The sequence below is a fragment of the Mesoplodon densirostris genome, chromosome 4 (assembly GCF_025265405.1).
Source record: "Mesoplodon densirostris isolate mMesDen1 chromosome 4, mMesDen1 primary haplotype, whole genome shotgun sequence".
Classification (NCBI taxonomy): Eukaryota; Metazoa; Chordata; class Mammalia; order Artiodactyla; family Ziphiidae; genus Mesoplodon; species Mesoplodon densirostris.
In genome coordinates, this window is record NC_082664.1 from 80,249,351 (window position 1) to 80,272,381 (window position 23,031).

The 23,031-nt window shown below is 44.7% G+C and overlaps 1 protein-coding gene across 2 annotated transcripts; it reads right to left on the minus strand.

The window, feature by feature from the left end:
* Positions 1 to 14,649: 14,649 nt before the first annotated feature.
* On the minus strand, positions 14,650 to 19,891 carry ACTC1 (actin alpha cardiac muscle 1). Of its 2 annotated transcripts, none has more exons than XM_060096569.1 (7): positions 19,852 to 19,891; positions 19,137 to 19,287; positions 17,621 to 17,945; positions 16,779 to 16,940; positions 16,458 to 16,649; positions 15,490 to 15,671; positions 14,650 to 14,966 (listed from the first exon to the last, which is right to left on the minus strand). In XM_060096569.1, the coding sequence occupies exons 2-7, from the start codon at positions 19,263 to 19,265 to the stop codon at positions 14,823 to 14,825; spliced, it is 1,134 nt and encodes a 377-aa protein (XP_059952552.1). In that variant the 5' UTR covers positions 19,266 to 19,287; positions 19,852 to 19,891; the 3' UTR covers positions 14,650 to 14,822. The 2 variants fall into 2 exon arrangements, with proteins under 2 accessions (XP_059952552.1, XP_059952553.1); XM_060096570.1 differs by lacking the exon at positions 19,852 to 19,891 and adding an exon at positions 19,589 to 19,608.
* Between the last annotated feature and the right edge of the window lie 3,140 nt (positions 19,892 to 23,031).

A 23,031-nucleotide genomic window follows, 5' to 3' on the forward strand; every position in this document is an offset into this window, starting at 1 on the left:
CATCCAGCACAGCCACTCAGATTAAAAACCATCACGAGGGCAGATATTTCCCTTAAATAAACTAGCAGGTGGAGCCGTTCTGGCCTAAGGATTAGAATGATCACTAGCTGGGGCTGGGGCCAAGCACGTTCACATGAGTAGGGTGCAGGTGAAGCAGGGACTAGTCAAGCAGGGAGTGTCCAAAGAGCAAGAGAACAGCCATCTTGAATGGCCCGACCAAAAACAAACCCGTGAGGAGAGTTCCTTAGATCTGGCCTGAACTTACCTCTCTAGTTTAATGGTCTGTCCTCTTCCCCCACACTGCCTACACTCCAGCCAACCAGATCTCTGTGCAGTTCCCCAACGCACCATCCTCTTGCACATTTCCATACTTTTACAGGTGCTGTTCTCTGCTGAGAGTGCCCATACCTCAACTTTCCCACTGGTTGGCTCTAACTCATTGGCCCAGATCACTGTGAAGTTCCCCAATGCACCATCCTCTCCACATTTCCATTATTTTCATCTCCATAGTTCACGTTAGAGGCTTTCCTCTTCAGGCGTCTTCTGACTTTTGGTTGTCAGCTCACATTGGCGAGTGAATGAAGCGCTAAGAAACTGATTGAAAACTCCAAGTGCATGAGCGGGGCCTGCTGATTGTGGGTTTCAGTGTAAAGCAGTGCTGCTAGCATCTAGTGTGTAGAGGGCAGGGATGCTGCTAAACATCCTACATTGCACAGGACAACCCCACAACAAAAAGTTATCCTGGTATAGAGTATCTCATTGGACCAGTTAGCTAGGAAATCCCTGATTGTTTTGTTTTTTGTTGTTTGCTTGTTTTCAATCTTTCTCTTGGGCAGGTCAGTTCTGCAGACAAGAATCTACCAGCCTCCTGCCTGGTGGGGATAAAAGCCAGGAATAGTGGGCTGGTGGTTTTAACAGTCAGTGGGCAGAGGTCACTTAACCACTCTGTTGACAATATTGTCTCCCCAGCATCAACTATGGCCACTGTTCCCCCAATCCAGAGGCCCCCCTCCAGAGGCTAAACATCCAGTTTTCTGCCAGGGTGAAGAAAAAGCAGTTACTTGGCTATATGGAATGGGAAAGGAAATATAGAATTTTAGTTTCTTCTTAAATATATTTTTAAACAATCATCCTGATTTTAGCTACATTCTTACCTCCTCTTCATGCCCAGTTCCTAAATCTTTATTGGGGGACAGAGGTGGGTTTCTGCTGAATAAAATAGTTGCTGCTTAGCTTTTTCTACAGCTGAGCTTAATAATTACCCCTTGTCTATCTGCTTTCCAGTTTTCTATTCTCTTTGCCTTTATAGATTATGCCCTCTTAAAATCCTTTTACTGTCTTATTAGTGAGAGTTCTGAAGGGAATGAGAGTAAATGAGAGTACATGCATGTAGACCTCCATCTGTTATGTGGAGGTCCCACAATTTTATTTTTCATGCTGAAGCATTCACTGGTATTCTCCATTAAGGGAACCCAGAAAACTGTACGTATACTGAATACCAGGTAAAATCTCTGCATTCTGTTGAATCCCTCATGGCCAGTTTGCACATGCATGTTACTAAATGGGTTTTTATGTCTAATGTTTTTTTTTTCTCATTACATAAATCTACTGACTACAAATATGAGGAGAAGCTAATTTGGAGCCTATTTAATCTGCAGGATGCAGTGTGATAGGAGCCAGGAAAAAAACATTTTTTTAAAAACCTAAACCCAAGAGAAAACAAGAATCCAAACATAATCTGCTAAAAATAAAATAGCAGTGTGGACTAATTGAGTAACTGAAGTTCTGCGTGAAAAGAATTCAGATTTCTCCAGCTAACCAGCTCCCTGAAAAATGATGTTAGCTCAGTGTCACTGCCTGTGATCTCTCTCTCTCTCTCTCTCTCTCTCTCTCTCTCTCTCTCTCTCTCTCTCTCTCAATATAATTTTCACTGCTGTCCTTTGAAATTTGGTGACTTTGGAGGGGACCTGGATTATGCTCTGGATTTCCATCTCATGCACAGATGCTGCTGTCAAGGCCAACTGGAGCATCATTTGCATTAAAAAAAATCAGCTTTGAAAACAGAGAGGGGATGTAGCCACACTTCCCAGGTACAGTGGGTGCTGGCTATGATTCTTTCACACTCCAGCTTCAAGTCTTGCATGAAGACAGACATTGCATTCCATCACCATAAAGAAGAATTTCTAATGTCAAGTAGAAAGCAGGATTAAAAGCACATTTGCATTGAAGGTGTGCAAATAAAAGCTGCCCAGAACAGCTGACACCTGAGCCTAGAATGATGAGACTCCTCCATTTTAATATCTAAGGGGATGACTTGTATGGTGCCATGGCAACAGCATCACCTTCAATGGTTCTCCTGAAGAAAATCTTACAGAAACAGGATCAGAATACATGAAGATTTGGCACTGATTTGATGAGCCAGTGATCAAAGTATTTTGTCTCTTACTGCATTTTGGCGTGAATTTTTTAACTTTTGGGAAATTGCACAAATAATATCCAGCATAGAAAAATTAGAACATGTAAGTAACTAAAGAAAACTACCAGTGGTTTTTCCATTCAGATATAATCACTGCCTTGCAGTTATTTTTCTATGCCTATATACCCAACTATATTAATGATGGAGAGGAAAATATTTTTTGAGACAAAGAATGAAAGCATTTCCTATGCACAGATCTTCACTGAAAGAATTATGAAGAACTATCAATCAAGAAAGAAATTAAACCCAGAGTGGGATGTGAGAAAAAAGTATGAGAAAAGAAAGACAGTCTCGTTTATAGAAGTATCTGCTGTAGATACTTAATGTAGGCAGAATAGGGATAAAAACAAGGTGACTATAACAGGAGGAGCATAGAAATTAATTTTAGATTGTACTTAGTTAAATGTGTATTAAAAGCTTTAGAGCAAATAAAAAAAAAGAGTAGAAATGGAATGTAAAACTTCCAGGCTAGGGCTTCCCTGGCAGTGGTTGAGGGTCCACCTGCCGATGCAGGGGACACGGGCTCGTGCCCTGGTCCGGGAGGATACCGCATGCTGCGGAGCGGCTGGGCCCATGAGCCATGGCCGCTGAGCCTGCGAGTCCGGAGCCTGTGCTCTGCAACAGGAGAGGTCATAACAGTGAGAGGCCCACATGTCGCAAAAAAAAAAAAAAAAAAAAAAACCCAAAAAACTTCCAGGCTAGTAGAGAGGAAACTACTAGAGAAAACATCAATTCAATAGAGGTCAATGTCTTAGTCTGCTCAAACTGCCACAACAAAATACCATAGACTAGGTTGCTTAAACAACAGAAATGTATTTTCTCACAGTTTTTGGAAGTCCAAGATCAAGATGCCAGCTGATTGCTAGTGAGAGATCTTTTCCCGCATTGCAGGAATTGCAGATGTCCACCTTCTTGCTATGTCCTCAGATAGAGAAAAAAAGAGAGAAAGCAAGCTCTCTGGTGTCTCTTCTGGTAAGGGCACTAATCCCATCCCAAGGGTCCCACCCTCATGAGCCCATCTAACTCTAATTACTCACAAAGGCCCAACCTCCATCACAGTGAAGTTTAGGGCTTCAACATATGAATTCTGGGAGGATACAAACATTCAGTCCATAGCAGTCAGTAAAGGAAGGAAAGGAAACAAAACAAAATGCATGAAAATGAAAAACACAAAATTCAATGATAGAAGTATCAAAATGTGATTTACTCATTTGATGGCATAATACCTAGAAGTGAAAAATGAATGAAATTGATATATATATCTCAACAAGGATAGATCTCCAAAACTAAATATTGAATGAAAAAAGCAAGATGCTGCATAGTAAGTAGACTATAACTCCATTTGTATAAATGTTAAACACAGGAAGCAACAGCCTATCTTTTCTACATGGATATTTAGTAGCTATGTGGATAGTTGGTAAATGTATAAAAAATGCAAACTCATGGATTAGAGAAACAGCACCCATTTCAGGAGAGTGTAGGAAAAACAGAGAAGGTGAGTAAGGCTGAGTATAAAAAAAAACCTTTTTTGGCTTCCCTGGTGGCACAGTGGTTGAGAGTCCGCCTGCTGATGCAGGGGACACGGGTTCGTGCCCTGGTCCAGGAAGATCCCACAGGCCACAGAGCAGCTGGGCCCGTGAGCCATGGCCGCTGAGCCTGCACGTCCGGAGCCTGTGCTCCGCAACGGGAGAGACCACAACTGTGAGAGGCCCACGTACCGCAAAAAAAAGAAAAAAACAAAAAACTTTTCATTGCATCCAAAATATACATGGCTCCTGAAATCAGATGGGGGATGTGAGAGAGGTATTAGATGAGAGGCTCTCCTGGGTAACCCAGTTCCCACTCCTAGAGAGTTCAGTTTCTTCATCTGTAAAACAAAAAGCTGGACTGAGTGTTCTCACATCCCACCCAGCTCTACTTTTCTCTATTCTGTAAGGGACATGAGGTAAAACGGGAACTTTAACTAAACCAGGTGAAATGACTGACTCTTTCAAGGCATAGAGCCTGGAGTGCAAGCAGCATCTGTGAGATTTGCCTAAGTTTTTCTTCCAAACTTGTTTTTCCCAGTAGTTTCCTGTAGCCTCTCAGGAAGACTCCCAATTGACCTGAAATGTTCACAACTCAACCCATTAGGAAGGATTATTTCAATTCTACCTGAAGTATCCCCTGCATTTGGTAGGGATGGAGAAAAGAAATAAAAATAAATTAGTGAAGGAAATAAATAAGATTGTACTACATACAAAAGATAATTTGGAAACTAGATGAGGATACACAGGGTCTGTCTCACTACTGTTGCTATTTTATGTATATTTGAAAATTTTCCTCATAAAAAGTTTTTTAATAATATCTGAAAATTGATCATTGTAAACTGGTGATAAACTTTTTTTCACCATGATCCACAAAAAACATTTCATGTTGCAACCTAGTGCATATACGTAGAGACTAAACAGAGCTCCACAAAACATTATTTACCCTCACTACATACAGTATACTTTGATATTTTCTATTCTCTGTCCTGCTTGGGTTTTTTGTTTTTTTGTTTTTCTTTTTGTTTTTGCTTTTGTTTTAATACTAGCCGAAACCTACTCAACTGATTCAAAACTCAATTAATGGATCATGATCCACAGCTTGAAAAACACAGTTCTAAATGGTGTCAGACCATCTGGTGGGCAATTAAATATTTTCCTGTTGTCCTGAATCAAGAGAAGAGTAGTGACTACTTTGGGATTGATGGAAGATAATAAATGAAAATTTGCCTAGCCTTCTTGGAAAAGCCTGACCCTCATCTGGCAAAGGGGTGTCATCAAGCTTAGAAAAATGAGGGAGTTTCATAAGCTACCACTTCTTTGTACCTGGGCCCATTGCCCAACTTTTCTTACACAGGTTTGATTCTAGTTATTGTACAGCCAGCTAGAGGTCATGGCCTGGGCTGCTCTGAGCAGCTTTTCTTCCCTCCTGTTTCCTGGTTTTGCCTTCTCTGAGGTTCAAGTCTGTCCTCAGCATTCCTCTAACTTGCCCTGGTTATGAATTTATATCCTGTCCTCTCTTCCCGCTTCTCCAACCCCAAATGGTGACTGTCCTCCCCAAACTCAGTGTCATTGACAAAAGCAACATCTTCCAAAGAGGAGGGATGAGGACATGGCTGAGATTTGCTCAGTACTTAAATCCCATTAAAGCAAAAGTCAGGCCCAGCAAGCAGGGAACAGACAGAGCACCTGATGTCTGGAAAAGAGGAGGTCAAGTGTACGTTGACTACAGCATTTAAGAGAGAAATGTCAGCTGTTCAGTCCTTCAACAAGTAGTTGTTGAGTACCCACTGGGCAGGACGATGAGAATTTCAGAATGGAGTCATTAATTCAAAGGACATGAAGAAAATACAGACTAGACAGTACCTTGATCTACTCTAAAATAACCTCAGGGATGCAATTTTACAATACTGTATGAAGAGGCCCACAAATCCAGGAAGATAATCCATGTGAAATTGTCACTGACTGGAAGCAGATGTTAGTATTGGATGAACGACCTCCTAAAAAGCCCATCTACTCAGCTCATGCCAATGTCGCTATTTGTGCTGAGAGGAAGGGCATTTCTGCTTCTCCTGCCGCAAAAGCTGTATTTCTTTCAATATTAAGGTTAATGAGGGCTGGGCCCCTGTAATCTACATGAGTAGGTTAATTCTCATGTGTCCTAGATAGTGAGAGAGAAAGAGATTTAGAACTTGGGCTGACGGATGCACACACTGCCAAAGCGGAAATGAATGCACACAAAGGAAGCGGGGAAAAGCAGCCGTAGAAGGGTCTCTGTACCTCAGCTCCTGCATCTATAAGGAAGAGATACTGAACACGACCTCTTCCTCTCCTGTGCGTGGATGAGAAAGGCCAGTTTGCAGGTATGTGATTTGAAGTTTGATTACATTATAGTGAGAGAAATAGCTTGTCAAAAATTAACAGAACTGCTACGATATTGTTGGCAGAACACAAGTCTCGGATATTTTTCAGAAGTAGAGATATGGTTTGAGTTGATCTCATATCTTGTTATCAAGGGCATAGATTTGCTAGATCCCCTTAAAAATGTCTTCATCAAGGAAGCTGAAAGCTCAAAGTTGAAAGCCACAAAACAAAAGAATGAGACTCTTCCTACCTGTTCATTCAAAATGGTAACACATTTTGCCCAAAGGCAAAGGAACGTGACTCCTAACACAGCTTTCTCTCCCATTCAAGGCTACTTTTGACATTGTTGTGATGAAAAAGATGGGGGCAGGGGAGGCAAGAAAGCAAAAAGATGAATAAAAGCCTCCTCCTGTTTATTAACCCTCGTAATAAAATCATCACTCTTACAATCAAATATTTAGATGCTTCAGTTTTCTAAGTTAAAGCTGATAAATAGAATGATTTGGGATTTATCCCTTCTAACACTGTCTGGCCTGGTGCTAGACTCTCTGTGCTAGAAAATCAAGGTTTTAAAAAAAAAAGTCTAGTAGAAACAGAGAAGAAAGAGATAAGCGAACAATTTAACTTATGATTATTATAAAGTTTGAGGATAGGGAAAACTAAACCATAATGACAAAAAGTGTTGTCTGGAGTTGAGGTGGAGAGGGTTAAATCTGGAGAAGCAGGAGGGAATTTGGAGGGTGTTGGTGGAATGTGCTATATTTTGATTGGGGTGGTGGTTACTGGGTTTATGCATTTGTCAAAACTCATTGAATTGCATGCTTAAAATGGGCACATTTTATTGTATTTAAATTACACATCAATCAAGTTAAGTTGAAACAAAAGGTAATATAATACAGGATATGAAAGAAACAAACCAAGAGTGGAAGTGAGGTAGGGGTCCAACTGAGATGAGTATCTCAAGAAGGCTTCTAAGGTTCTCAGCCATGAGGAGGAAAGAGGCTGGTGCAGAAGGAATCACACGAGCAAAGGCCCTGATTGTTCTCTTTATGTTTCTTGCAATAGAGGACTTTATTAAGGCAAAAATCCCAATTTTACTCTTCTCTGGAGAGATAGTATATGCAACCAGATCATCCCACCACCTCCTTCCATGGGGGAGGGGCACAAAGGAGTAAGAGCTAAAGGGTCTGAGGCTTTTTCTTTTCTTTCCTTTTCTTTCCCTTTTCTTTTTTAGGACTGAGGCTTTTTTTTAAAGTGATGAAAATGTTCTAAAATTGACTGTGCGATGGTGGCACTTATCTATGAATCTACTAAAAAACAGTTGAATTGTATTCTCTAAGTGAGTGAATTGTATATGTGAATTATATCTTGAAGCTTTAAAAAGTTAGGTAATATAATTCCATGATGAGGCCAGTTCAGGTGCAAACTTTAAACATAGACTAAAACAAAGTAACCTGGACGAAACCCTTCATTTTTACCTTCTTAGCATCCTACTCACATGTTTAACCAACAAGATGTATCTAGAGTAACTTCAGATAGATTTTCTATTTCATTCACACGCCAAAGAAAAACAAAATTCCATGCCCTCCCCTCCAAAAATGGAATAAAATTACCCAATACTAAACTTCCATGTCTGACAGGGTGGCATTTTGAACACCCTGAACAAACATCCCTACTAAAATAACAAAAGTCCTGGCTTACATTTATTATTTGAAATGTATTATTCAGCTGGCATGAAATCACCTCAGAGCCCCAGAGCAAAGTGGAATCCTGGGGAGGTGAGTGAAAAGCTGGTGATAACAGTCAGAACAGGCTAAGTTATGCAGTTGTACCAAACACAATCTCAGTGGTTTACTTTAACAGTTTATTTCTCACTCATGCTTTCTGTCTGCAGGGGGCGCCGCTCATTCTAATCCTGTGGGGACCCAGGCTGATGGAGGCTTCAATTCAACATGTGAACATTGTAGTAGATTTTTAAAAAAATCTTTCTTTCTTTCTTTCTTTCTTTGGCTGTGTTGGGTCTAAGTTGCTGCCCTCGGGGATGTTCATTGGGGCATGCCAGATCTTTCCTTGCGGTGTGCGGACACTTCGTTGCAGCATGCGGGCTTCTCTCTAGTTGTGGCGCGTGAGCTCTAGAGCTCACAGGCTCAGTACTTGCGGTGTGCAGGCTTAGTTGCTCCGCAGCATGTGGGACCTTAGTTCCCTGACCAGGGATCGAATCTGCGTCGAATCCTGCATTGGAAGGTGGATTGTTAACCACTGGACCATCAGGGAAGTCCCTGTAGTAGATTTTTGATTCCTTGCATCATACTTCATTCTCTTAGAGTTTGAATACATACTTTATATTTTATATTTTATATCCTCCCAATTAAGATTTATATTTGGAGTAAACACTCATCAAATTCTTCCTGCTGAATCCCTTATCCCTACCAACCTACAGTTTTCTTTTTAAAAACTGGAATCCACATACCATATTTCAGTGATGGAGCTTTCTTTTATGTATTAAAATCAAACCAGTTATGGGCTTCCCTGGTGGCGCAGTGGTTGAGAGTCCACCTGCCGATGCAGGGGACACGGGTTCGTGCCCCGGTCCGGGAAGATCCCACATGCCGCGGAGCGGCTGGGCCCGTGAGCCATGGCCGCTGAGCCTGCGCGTCCGGAGCCTGTGCTCCGCAACGGGGAGAGGCCACAGCGGGGAGAGGCCACAGCAATGAGAGGCCCGCGTACCACAAAAAAAAAAAAAAAAAAAAAAAAAAAAAATCAAACCAGTTATTATAACACAATGGAATTGATGCTCCAGGGTAATGGGTATAAAAGAGAATACAGCCACCCTTTGCTGTAGGATTTAAACAGTTTTAAAATAAATTCCTTCAACTTGAGAGGAGGCTCAAAGTGGTATAAAAAGTGCTTCCTACACTGAGAATTCAGGAGGCCAATTTAGATTTTCTTAACAGTCCATGTAATGTAAGGCCATGGTGATTATTAATCAAACTCTTTAAACCCTATATCATGGCCATACTTTTCCTGACTTCTTGAGGCTATTTAGGTCAGTAACGCCTTTGACAGATGAAGGAGAATCTAGCGCCACAGTCTCAGCCTTTGGAGTATGTGCTCCCTACATTCTCTAGTTGCTCTTGGACTATTGGGTCGTTCAGTAAGGATCTCTGCTCACTAAACCATTCTGGACCCAGATGCCAGAATTCACCTTCTTTAAATATCATTGAATGAACCACTTCTCAGGAAATGTCATCACAAAACGCATACTCTTTCAGATCATCCGAATTCCTACATTCGTCTTTCGATTCTTCCACAATATAGACACACACGTGTGTTTAATGTATAATATAAATTATATATGCTATATATAAATACATGTAAGTATAATGTTAATAACAATAAGTACAACATTAATAACAACGATTATTGAGCATTAATTAATGTTCCACTATGTGTCAAGGCCTGAGCCTAGTATCAACTTTATCCCATTTAATCCTCACAGCAACTTCAAAGGGCAATTCTATCATCATTTGTGCTTTATAGGCAAGAACACAGCCCACCTGTGTCTCCTAAACCCATGCTCTGGCCCTCACCCTACAGGGTCCCAATCCTCCTGACTGCTGTATCCCAACACACACTCCCTGCTCTAGTCAGCTCTGCCCACCGCCTCCCTGTCCCCCAAACCACTTCTGCTCATTCAGTCTCCCTCCCTTTCTCCCAGAAAACACTTTCCAAGACCCAGAGCAAACCCCGTTTTTGAGGTTTGAGAGAGCAAAACCTTCCTCTCCAATGTTGGACTGAAGCTGCATTTAGATTACCTTGAAATTTTCATTTCCTTGAAAACACATGGTCCACTCAAGCCGGCAGCCTGGGCAGCCTCCGTGGTCCTGCCCTCTTCTTGCCTGGCCCTCTCCAGATCACCAGCACACCCTGTCTTTGCTGCTTATGAGACCCATCTGGACCATGTCCACACTGCGCTCCATCTTCACAGCTTCCCCCAGGTCCGAGTCCCAGGGTCTCCCACCTACATCAGTGGAAGAGCCTCCCGGTGATTTACTTGCCTCCACTCTTGCTTCTCCAATCCAGTTTCCACATTGTACCTAGAATGAGTTTTTTAAGTATATGTTTTATATTTCCACGCTTTAAACCCCTCAGCATCACTCTATTATACTTAGGATCTAAACTTTCATCACTGTGTAAATGCCCTGCATAATGGCTGTTCTGACCACCTCTCCAGAATCACGCACTCTACTGCCCCTCAGCCCCCCATCACTGTCCATCCACTTGGGTCCTCTCACGTCTTTGAACATGATAGACTCTCCTACATCCGGGTCTTTGCAGCTGCTATTTTCACTGTCTGCTTTTTCCACTCGTCAAGTCTCAGATTTAACGTTACCTTTTCAAAGAGGTTTTTCCTGACAGCCTGATCTAAGCAGAATTCTCCCCTCCACCAGAATCTCCTTTCACTGAACTCTTTTATTCCTTCCTATGTGGGGTGTTATTCCACCCAAACTCCACCACAATAAAGAAACTACCTTACGCATACACACATCCCTACCCACAATCCCTAAACACAAGAGGTGTGTTTAAGCAGTCGTGTTTGTTCCCTGAGCTGTAACCGCTCCGTTTTCTCACTCCTCTCTGCAGGTTTTAGTTTTCTTAGCCCATCTTGGCCACCACCTGCTCTGTGTCAGTTCCAAAAACCACAAACAACAGCCCTGTCTGTGCCTCTACAAACTAGACAGGGAAAAAAATGTCTGATTGGTTGCTGGCCCTTAAATGTCCAAGTCCTCATGTCAGATCTCAGCCTCCTCATCCCATTAGTCTCGAGGGTCATGCATGAAACACACCTGTCTGTTGAGGGTCATTCCTTTGGGAGGAGTTGTGTGAAACATAGGTCAGGTTCATGGAGAAAGGCCACTGAAGGGATAGAGAATGCCCTCAGCTCCTGATGACTTTCTAGTTCCAAGTTCCCATTCCCTATGATGTCCTGCCCTATTTTATGCCCTCAGGTTCTAGGAGCCCCTCTATATATTTTTAATAAACCCCCTTCCTAACCTGAGCTGGTTTAAGAGATGTTCTGTTCCTGACCAGAAGCTGGGGCCAAAGAACGTAGAACCCAAGGCCCGAAAGAAGACAAGAGAAACTTGGTGAGGCTGAAACAGGGTGCGGAGCCAGGAAGCTGATTGGGGGTGCGATGGTGACAAAGTTCCTCCCTAAGTGATCACTCCTGCGTGGGTCTAGCTGGCAGAAAAGGAGTTACCTGGAAGACGGGGCTTGTGGGACCAAATTCTCTCAGGTCAACTTTTCGTGAAACAGTTATGCATCTGTTTGTCCATCTATGCTGATTGTATAGATGCAAAGTAAAGAGTAGAAAACCAAGGCTCTTGAACGGGGATGAGAAGAAGGGGTGAGGAGGGTGCTGGCAGTTGAAGAGCACAGAACAACAGAAAGGAAATCCTCTTCACACAGCCAACAGCCTGGCTCTCTGTTGATTGCTTTCACCTGTGTTCTGTGTGGGAGCACCCACACCTGCATGTATGTGCGCGCACGCGCGCACACACACACACACTCACACACAGCCTCTGCTCCTCCTGCCCAGGCCACATCTCTCTTCAATTTGTCTTCCAAGTCTCCAGGGAAGAGACTTGGTTTCCTCTTTGCCTTCCTTCACTTCCTTATACGAATCTGCTTTAACGGTTTTCTCCCTCCTGTGCTTTCTAGTCCTTCATTTGTCCTATTCTGATTCTTTGGCTCAAGAAAAACTCAGGATCTATAGAAACACCACTGCATTGTGAAGAGATATTTACAGCTCACCTCCCCCTCTACGCACCCAACCCAGCCTCCAAAGTCCATGCCAGAAAGGAAGAAAGGGGGAGGGAAGGAAAGTAAACTTTCTCCTTGTTTATCTGGAGCACAAATGCCGTTGTGCTGTGCCCCTGTGCTTAGTGTCTTAAATGCATGATATCATCACATTCTCACAACTCTCGGACCACGATTTTAGTTAGCCCCTCTGTTCTGAGGTTCAGAGAGGCTAAGTAATTAATTTACTTAAGGTCCACTCAACTAGTCAATGGAAGAACTAGGATTTGCTCTCTAGGATCTTTTTTTTTTTTTTTTTTTTGCGATATGCGGGCTTCTCACTGTTGTGGTCTCTCCCGTTGCGGAGCACAGGCTCCGGACGCACAGGCTCAGCGGCCATGGCCCACGGGCCCAGCTGCTCCGCGGCATGCGGGATCCTCCCGGACCGGGGTACAAACCCGTGTCCCCTGCATCGGCAGGCGGACTCTCAACCACTGCGCCACCAGGGAAGCCCTCTAGGATCTTTTTGACTGAAAGCCCAAGCAACATCAGTCCTTCAGGTTAGTATAAAAAACTATACATAGACAGGAAAATTATTGTTAAATTATGAGTATGCTCTCTAGTGGGAAAATAAGTTCTAACTTTTCCCCAGGAACATAGATTAGGTAACTAATATCTTAATTAGCATAGTCTGCTCTTGAGGAATGCATGTAAAGGACAGGCAAGTTAAAAAAAAATTTAAAAAAAAGATATGAGGAGTAGGAAGACTGTCGCAGGTAGCCACCATTGGGTGGAAGGCACTGGAAAAGAAGTCCAAAGGGTAGATCCTACAGTTAAAGATGTCTTGGGAAAACTTCAATATTTGGCCTAAGGCAGGTTTGCTTTTAAATTTCCCACACGTGGCCTGCTGCATCATATCCTACCCTATAAGATGTCACCATCCAGGAGTATTTCCAGAGTTCTTCAAATCAAATTTCTGTGTTCAACACTAAACCTGTTGACTGAATTTCTTGTTACCCTTGACTCCAGAGTCCACTTCTCATCTACTATTAATGCCACATTTTAGTTCAGCTTTACTGTAATCTTCCCTTGGGTCTGGTTTCTCTCTGCCTCCCCTCCCCAACCCTGATGCCCATGGAAGCTGCAGTAAAACAATGCAGAACAATCAGCAAAGCTGCTGAGGGACGTGCGCAGACCACCCCTGCTTCCATCTCACCTGACTTGGCTGGCTTTCCCGGGCAGGAGAGAGGGCCCAGAATCATGAGGACTCAGCTACGCTTACCTGGAAGTTCTTTATCCTCCTAGTCAATCTTGCTTACATCTATTGCATGCAGAGCTGATGAGTGAACTGCAAGGAACATCTTCTAGCATGAGGATACCAGAGGTATACTTTTGCATTCTCCCCAAGAGCTTTTCCCCCTATCTTCCTAGTGTGAGCTTGGTTGCCATAGCAACAGCCAAGTTCTGCCTGAAGGAGAGATTCCTTTTATTATGAGCCTGGAAGACCTCAAGTTGAATATAGACTTTTGCTATAACTTTTGCTATTTTACGCCTAAAAGACTCGAAATTTCTTCACTACCTATTAGTTCCTAGGAACTAATAAATATTAGTTTATGAGTGTATGAGTAGTGTGTGTGTGAACCCCTCAAGGACAGAGCACAATAGAGTCTTTTGGATGCAGCACTATCCCCAGCATACTTTGCAAAGAGCCCAGCACAGCGTAAAGGGAATATTATGGCTTTCTGCTCCCCTTAACTCCTCAGGATTTTATAGACTTCACTCCATTCGACCCAAGATCCCAGGATTTCAAAGAACTGAAGAAACTGAAGACAGCTGTCCCAGAAGTTAGTCACTGATTAGGCAAAGGTATCTGGTGCCTGTTTCCTCACATTTGTTTTGAACATGCCCAGTGGTCTTGATTTATTTAGGGAATATTTGGAATGGGACATGGCTGGGCTTATCTGTCAGCTGGCCTCTGTGTTTCACCGTTAACATGCAGGGCCCTCAGGAAGATAACTGAAGAGACCGAGAATTGAGAATTTAAACTAATCTGTTTAAAATAATCTTTGACTTTCTCATTACCAATATCTACGTGGTTTCTGCAAAGTCACAAAAACAACTGGAACGTGTGCTAAAACAACAATTTTCAGTGTCATCATAGAAACTAATCTTAGAGAATTGTGTTCTCCAATCCTGTTTCTCGCTTATGTGGAGCTAAACCTAATCTGCTTTTCAGATATGAAATATCTTCATGATTCTGTCCCAAAGGGTAAAATCAAAATTTAATATTGTAACTCCCAGCTAAAAGTCACACTAGTTCATCTGATGAACTTTGTGGTGCTGTGATATTACAATGCTCCTGGTGTCAAGGCCGCCAATATACTAGTTCACAGACTGAGTATACAAACATTGGCCCCATCCTACTCCTACCCCAAACCCCAAACCCCAAAAAGAAGTAAGAGAGGTTTGTTTTTGTAGGTTGCAAGTCCTGGTCTGGTTTATTTATAAAGCAATAAATATTAGAAGCACAAATAAATTGCACGTGTGTAAACAAACTGTACAATGATTGATGAGAGATGAGGGAGGGTGGTTCAGAAGACTCCAAGAAGCATCATACTGTCGTCCTGAACATAAGGTAGACTAAGAGAGAAGGCACCTTAGAAGCATTTGCGGTGGACAATGGATGGTCCTGCCTCATCATACTCTTGCTTGCTAATCCACATCTGCTGGAAGGTGGACAGGGAGGCCAGGATGGAGCCCCCAATCCAGACAGAGTACTTACGCTCAGGGGGAGCAATAATCTGCAGAATGAAAACAAAAACCACCAGTGAACTCTGAAGTTCCAAGCAACTGAGCACATGTTGAGGAGATTCACAGAAAATATATTGGTGATCAATTCACTGTAATGTGATACTTCATTCCCACAAATGAATATGGCTGAGTCAAGTTTAATACATTTCCTCTATTTCATCATTTCCATGATCAAAGTCGCCATAAAATAGAACTTCCCCACTTCTCTGAAACATAATATAATGTGGCAATAAGCTACATGCATGGTGGAGGCTAGCCCGAAAGCTGGGGTCTTTTAAAATGTGTTCAAAGATTTAGCTATTTTTTTTCCTTCAAAGATTTATTTTTATCCACTGCTTGAAAGTGTTTCCAAGTCTCCTATCTTGGGAAAAGTGCTAGAAAAATCAGAAAAAGTGTTAGAAAAGCTAAAGTTTATGGGAAACGGGAAGCTAAGCGGTGAGGGGAAAGGAGTTAGGAATTCTGCTTGGAATACGGAGACCTGCCTTGCTTCCCCCAGTCACAGAGGCTCTTTACCTTGATCTTCATGGTGCTGGGAGCCAGGGCAGTGATTTCCTTTTGCATGCGATCAGCAATACCAGGGTACATGGTGGTACCTCCAGATAAGACATTGTTGGCATACAGGTCCTTGCGAATATCAATGTCACATTTCATGATGCTGTTGTAAGTTGTTTCATGGATGCCAGCAGATTCCATACCTAGGAACAAGTGTAAAAAAAGAAAAATCACAGTGCACTCAGGCCAGGGGGCCAGGGTAGAGGGAAGAGAATAGTACCCCTCTCTGTTGGTAAATTGTCACCATTTGTCTCTGAAACATATGTTCTTCTATAAGATACATTGCAGGGTTTTGGGGAACAGCTGTCTTAAAAGTGCAGACAGTAAATCCACAACAGACTGCCAAGAAACATGCAACTGTGTTTAGCACCTGTTTGAAGGGAACACTTGCTGTACCCATCAGATTATGGAGACGTATTAGGAAAGGATGAGACACACATTTACGGTAAATTAATGCAATTCTTATTTATGGACTAAAATAAGATCCTGACAAGCTTCCTCTTGGAAATCACTCCTTAGGAAAGATGTTTGGTGACATACAAATGTCCAGTTATTCCTATGAGTTGGATTGTTGTTACACTTAAATTAAGTGATGAAAGTAACGTCTAGCTACTTGGCGATGGAACATATCAGAATAAGGCAGCACTCTTGAGTCATCATCTCTTCCTTGCAGATATGGATTATTCAGTTACTACTCTGTCTCATTCCTTATTTTGAGATGAAGCCAGTGTGTCATCCTTTATCATATCATTGCTCCAGAGCAGTGATGGCCATCCCTGTAAGAAGCCATCGGGACCTGAGGCTGAACTGTGTGGGACTCCAAGCTATGACTTCTTTGAACACAAGGGCCCCTTAATCATTGTCGATTATAATAGCTTTTACCCTGGGAGCCACCAAGCGGTGTTTCTGCACCAGACCCTACAACTCACCAATGAAGGAGGGCTGGAAGAGCGTCTCAGGGCAGCGGAAGCGTTCATTGCCAATAGTGATGACTTGGCCGTCAGGCAGCTCATAGCTCTTCTCCAGGGAGGAGGAAGAAGCAGCCGTAGCCATCTCATTCTCAAAATCCAGAGCGACATAGCACAACTTCTCCTTAATATCGCGAACAATTTCACGTTCAGCTGCAGAAGTAAAGGGTGTCACAGTTAAGCTCTGAAAGATGAAGTCAACCTTGAGGAGGTAGGTGGGTTCGCTGGGGGAGGGAAAAAACCAGACACATACTATGGCAGATGAGATACACACACACTCACCGGTGGTGACAAAGGAGTAGCCGCGCTCAGTGAGGATCTTCATGAGGTAGTCAGTGAGATCCCGACCAGCTAGATCCAGACGCATGATGGCATGGGGCAAAGCATAGCCCTCGTAGATGGGGACGTTGTGGGTTACGCCATCCCCAGAGTCCAGAACAATGCCTGTCAGAGAAAATAGACAAGAACAAGGTAAATCTCTGAGGACACCACTGCTTTAGCCATGTCAAAGCCTACTTCCAATCCTGGCTAAGAGATACTAGCGCTGGGCAAAGATCCAGATAAAATTAGATCCCTTACACATGAAGAATAAAAATGAGCGTAATGGATGCCAAATCTGAAGCCAGCAACAGTTCATCCTTTTAAATATTGTAGTAGAAAAACTTTCCCAGGACACTTTCAAATGACCATCCCTCTTACCAGCTATTAGCATCTTATGCAAGCAACCAGGCGTGTTTTTCTTTCCTCTCATCTAACTTACACATGTTCTTCTCTTTTTTTGACTCGGACCCTGTAGGGATGTTTGCCCAGGGGCTGTGATGGTGTCAACATACACCAATGACTGCTGCATTCCAGGTTGATAGTTTGTGCAAAGCCTCAATATGTGACATCACATACTTTAGGCAAGGGGAGGATCTAACTCTGTATTCTTTCAGTTCTTAGAAATAAGTGTGCTCTGAAACCAACCTCAGGGTATTACTGTTACCCCTCTCCCTTAGCAGAGACACCTTCCCGGGAGCGTGAGGAAAGGGATCATTCCTTTCTCACTGGGGAAACTGATTCCCAGCAAGGTCGAAGACTTGGGAATGTAATTAATCAGGGACTATCTCACAATCCCAACACACCTGTGGTACGGCCAGAGGCATACAGGGACAGCACCGCCTGGATGGCCACATACATGGCAGGGACATTGAAGGTCTCAAACATGATCTGGGTCATCTTCTCACGGTTGGCCTTGGGGTTCAGTGGGGCCTCAGTGAGCAGAGTGGGGTGTTCCTCAGGGGCCACGCGGAGCTCATTGTAGAAGGTATGGTGCCAGATCTTCTCCATGTCATCCCAGTTGGTGATGATGCCGTGCTCAATGGGGTACTTGAGAGTCAGGATACCTCGCTTGCTCTGGGCCTCATCACCTACGTAGGAATCCTTCTGACCCATACCCACCATGACTCCCTATAAGAAGAAAGTAATGAGAAAATCAAGCTTCCACCATGTCAGGAATATAATCAACGCCTTATTAATTTCTATCTAACTGCCCAAGTCAAGTGACACCTTATGAATATGAGAAATATACACAATAGGAATTTACCCAATTCAGAAATATCATTTAAAGTTAATCTTGTACCTTCTCCCCATCCCACCCCCAAGAGGTATAATTCTATTGTTTAGAATATAACTAGGGATGGGGAGAAATGAAGCTATTTCACCGAAGAAGCAGAGCCTCACCTCATTTTTAAAATACCACAATGCCTTCATTAAATTATTAAGCTCATCACCTATGTCAACTGGAATATAAATGACTACATTGTGGAATGACTGAATTAATGACACACTGTATTTCTCCTAAGAAAAGATTTTGACATTCATCAAGTAAACATAAAAAGATGGACTGATATGCTATTACCATCCTGTCTGGGAAAGCCAACCTTCCTAGAGCTGTCCTGGAGTACCCACGGTCCACCAACACTGAGGAATACCACTCTCCTCCCTGGCAGCCTGTCTGGCCAGGCATTGAGGCAGAGCCAGAGAGCGTGGCATTTCTTTTAATAAACAAGGTGGTATATCACTGTCACCACGGCACTTTACTGTCTCTGTCATGACTGGCTTCTAAATATGCAACAGCCAGGAAGCAGATGGATTACATTTTGGGAGCCCTATAAACTGGCTGTGAACAAGAGGGAGCAATGTGGCTTGGCTCCCGGTTGGTTGGGATATGTTGTATTATTATGAGTTTTGAACAGGACTGAAAAGGGAGGCCAAGGAGTAAAGTGAAATGTGTAAGAGCTAGAGAAGATACTGAGGACTAAAAATGCAGGTCAGGAGTGGCAAAGAGAAGCTGCTGCCTTTTCACAGGAGGAAGTTGGACCCCTGGCAGAGCTGTGTCCCTGAAGTGGACTGGGGGAGCCGGGGTGGGGGGCGGTGCTGCACGTTTCCTGGTATGCTGGAGGGTGTGAGTATTGCTTGTCTGGGCTCAGATTGGAAGCGAATCCAGCTGTTTCCTATCTGACCTAATGAGTTCATGGAACAGGAGGGGCAGGTGAGACATTTCCTCGATTGCTGGGCTGTAGAGGTGGCAGGAAGGGTGTGGAGTGGGGCTGGCGACTGCTCCAGGTGAGGGCAGGCTGTGCGGGGCGGGAAGTTTACCTGGTGGCGCGGGCGGCCCACGATGGAAGGGAAGACCGCGCGGGGCGCGTCGTCGCCCGCGAAGCCGGCCTTCACCAGCCCGGAGCCGTTGTCGCACACCAGGGCGGTGGTCTCCTCGTCGTCGCACATCTTGGTGCAGCTTCAGTGGGGTCTACGGATGGAGGAGAGCAAGGCGGCCTACGTTGAGTGCCTGCGGAGCTGGCCTCGTCCGCGTCCCCGGAGGAAGGGACAGGGCAGATGGGGGTCCCCGGGCAGGGGAGGGGGGCGGGGGACGCTGCCGTCTCCCTTCCCCTCGGGGCAGAAAAAGGAGGGTGGGAAGAAGCTGCAGAGCAGGGGTGAGGAACCGCCCCGGCTCCCAGGCCAGGAGGCTCCTCCCCTGCCCCAGTGCAAGAGGGACGGTCACCCCTTAGCACGTCCTCCCCGGCCCTTTACATTTTCTCCTTCTCACGAACCGGGAAGCCACTTCGGGCCCATCCACACCCCGCTGCATGCTCGAGCCCCAGCTGGAGGGAAAAGCACACGGCAGCAGGGACCCCAAAAGCCCCACTGGGGCCCAAGGCTACCCCTCCACGCGCCCCTCTCCAGTGAAGACCGAGACCCAGGACAAAAGAAGTTAGAACCAAATGAAAAGTTTGGTCTTAAGGGAAAAAAAGTGATGTAGCGGCGGGGGCGCGGGGCACCGGCTCCAGGCGCGGGGCGGGCGGCGCTGACTCACCGTCCGCGGGGCGGGCTCGGCTCGGCTGCTCGGGCGGTGGTAGGCGCTGGTGCCCCGCGCGGGGCGCGCGGCTTTATAGGGCGCTGATGGACGGGGTCAGTTGGAGCTGCCGGGGGCAGGGGTGGGGGGCGCGGTCGGCCACCTTGCCTTATTTGGTCGCCTTCGCACCACTGAGGAGCGCCGAGGCCATTCATGGAGCCAAGGGCAGGGGAGAGGATCAGCCCGGGGGCCCCCCAGACCATGTAAGGAAGGGGAGGGGGCAACCAGGGGGATGGCCAAATAGGGAGCTAGGGAGGGGCAGGCGGTGAAGGGTAGGGGGCAGGGGAAGACCGGGTGACGCCAGCCCGCCCCCTCCCCCTTCTTGGGTGGAGGTGCCCCCTGGGTGTGCTGTGGCTGGCTCCGCCGAAGCCCCGCCGGCCTGAGAGACAACAAGCCACACGCAAGGGGAAGGCTTGGCACCCCGCCCTCTGCTGAGGGGTCCTGACAGCTGGGCCAGGGCAGCAGGGGAGTGACGGCAGTTTCTCATCTCCCCGGACAGAGAGCTGGGGGAGCAGAGCCCTGGCGGTCCTCATGGGCCCAAAGGGCACCACAGCAGCACATTTGGGTGGCCAGAAAAGGGGTGCCTGGGACAGGGCACCCTCCTGGCTTAGTCCCCACCAACCTGCATGACAACTCGGAGAGCTGGGGCTGTGCAGAAAGCTGAGATTAACCAAGGCCAACTTGGTCCCCAATTTATGCATGGCTCAGGGGCTGGTCAGGGAAAGAGGCTGGAAACAGCTGCTGTGAGAGCCTGCCCAGTCTTGCTGGAGGAGAGGGCAGGTTTACCCCAGCTGGGACATCAGGGGGCTCTCCTCCATGATTCCAGGGCTTTGCTCAAACTCAGACTCCTGTCTTTAGGCCAGGAAAGACTCCCCTGCTGCCAAAGGGAATGAAGGAACAAATGCCAAGGGTTGCTTGTCCACTTGCTGGTGGAGAGATGAACATTCATAAACTGGGGGCAAAAGCGTTTATTCCAAAGACAAGACTGAAAGAGAAATGTTCTTGTCAAGAAGATAACAGCAACTTCAACCGACTGAACATATCACCGGGATGCGCAGTATGGTCATAACCAGGAATGAATTCGAAAAGCAGTCTCAGGCCCCACCCCAGAACTACTGAATCAGAATCTGCATTTTAGCAAGATGCTCAGTTGAGTCATATGTATGTTGAAGTGTGAGAGGCATTGGTATAAATGACATCAGCTTCTTTGTGGAGGATCTTGAGACTTTGGAGAAAGGGATTACTTGAATCAAGGAGAAGAGAAAGAAACAGAGAGACATAAGAAGGACACAGATCACTGGTTTGCCCTGGGTTGCCCTGTATTCTCAGTTCTTGACTGGCACTTTGATTTTTAATGCTTGTGTTTTTCCTCCCCTTCACACCAGTTAAAAATAGAAACTGGGCCCAGGCATCCATCTCTGGAGTGGTCTTGGATTGATATGCTAAGGAGGCCTGCTGATTAGATACTTGTCCAGACTGGGGAATGCTGGGCCCTCCCCGCTGAGCTCCCCAACCATGTTTGGGTTGGTCTGGAGGAGAAAGTATGAGGGCGGCTGGGTGATGGAGCCAGGTGAGGGTCACGCCAGCTGGAATCACCCTCTGCCACACGGTAGGCCTTTTTCAGTGAAAATGCCTGTTGACAGGATGCAAAGAGCAGAGCTGTTTTGGCTCAGGCAGACGCAGAAGAACCAAAAAACAAAGGAGAAATGGGACTGGTGTTACAGCCCAACATCCCTAGGTTTGAATCCCGCCTCTATCACTTACTACCTATTTTGCTCTTGGGCAAGTCACTGCACTTTCATAAGCCCCAATTTTCCCCTCTGAAAAAGGACACAGTAACTCTTTTCAGGCAGAAATTATTAGTTATTGTAATAATTAGAGACAAGTGATATAAACCACATAGAAGACACAAAGCAAATTGTAACTATTACAATTCAGTAATAATGATAGTTTTGGGGGCAGCTATAGCTCCCACTTTTGAAGATTTGGGTCAATGTCATTCACTTACTGATTCAGCAAATATTTATGGCACAAGAACTGTGCTAGTCGCTGGAAGACAGAAATAAAACAGAGCAGGACTCATACTGCAGAGCAGCTACAGACAAGTCAGGGACAGTTATGGTACACACTAGGAAGAACAAGGAGGGAATCATTGGGATAGTCACAAAAAAAGGGATTCAGAAGAGGGTTCAGAGAAAGGCTTCCTGAGGAAGTATTTCATTATTTTTAAAGCAGAGTAGGACTGAAGTGCATTAACACTTGTGTGAAAGAAAGAGTTTCTCCTTGGGAGTGACTGGTGGCACATTCCCACATTCACTGCCTTATGTGTAAAGGGAACTCCTGGAAAGTCTAGCAGATCACTGAACACCACGGTTATTCCCTGAATCCTTTGTAAATACTTCCAGGGCTCAGGAGGCCAATTCCAGTCCACCCACCTAGGAATCAGTCTGCCCAGGAGCAGGGGTGGGTAGGTCAGTGGAATACTGAGACCAGTTTCATGAAATAGTCTTCACCCTTAAAATGTTTAGAAACAATTTCACTTTTTCCCACTTAGAACAAAACATATTTTCTTATGCACTATATTTATGGTAAGGACACTTTTTTCCCCTTAAAGATCTATGATGGTTTGATATTTGTTCATTGCAGTACTGCTCAATTTCCACGTTTTAAAACTCTAAATGCTGTTTTTATATATTTACTTAAATTATAAGTCAATGGAAAATAAGATTCAATGACTGATTTTCATTTGACACAATTTTTTCAGGGATCCATTTAATTTGAAAATTGAGATTGGCTTCTGTCGTGTCTACTTACGTAAATAAAAATGATTTAACCTTCTGTGGTGCAGTCTAGACATTTCTCTTTTTTTTTAATTTTGGTAAAATATACATAACATAAAATGTACCACCTTAACCAACTAAAATTGTACAGTTCAGTAGCGTTAAGTACATTCACATTGCTATGTAGCCAACCTCCCAGTTACATTTTTTGATGTGAATTGTGACTAAATTGATTTCAAAACCCAAGAATGGCTGTGCCCTGCAGTTTGAGAAAGACTGGTTTGTATCCTATGAGGTAGGGAACCGTTGTGCCTGCTTTGCTCAAGGTCACACGGCTGAGCAAATGGAAGAGTTAAGGCTT

Coding starts and splice junctions, on each gene's coding strand:
- ACTC1 (XM_060096569.1), bottom strand. CDS start 19,265: ATGTGCGACGACGAGGAGACCACCGCCCTGGTGTGCGACAACGGCTCC. Junction 16,941..17,620: donor TGCCTCTGGCCGTACCACAG/GTGTGTTGGGAT, acceptor TTTCTCTGACAG/GCATTGTTCTGGACTCTGGG. Junction 15,672..16,457: donor CTTCCAGCCCTCCTTCATTG/GTGAGTTGTAGG, acceptor ACTTGTTCCTAG/GTATGGAATCTGCTGGCATC.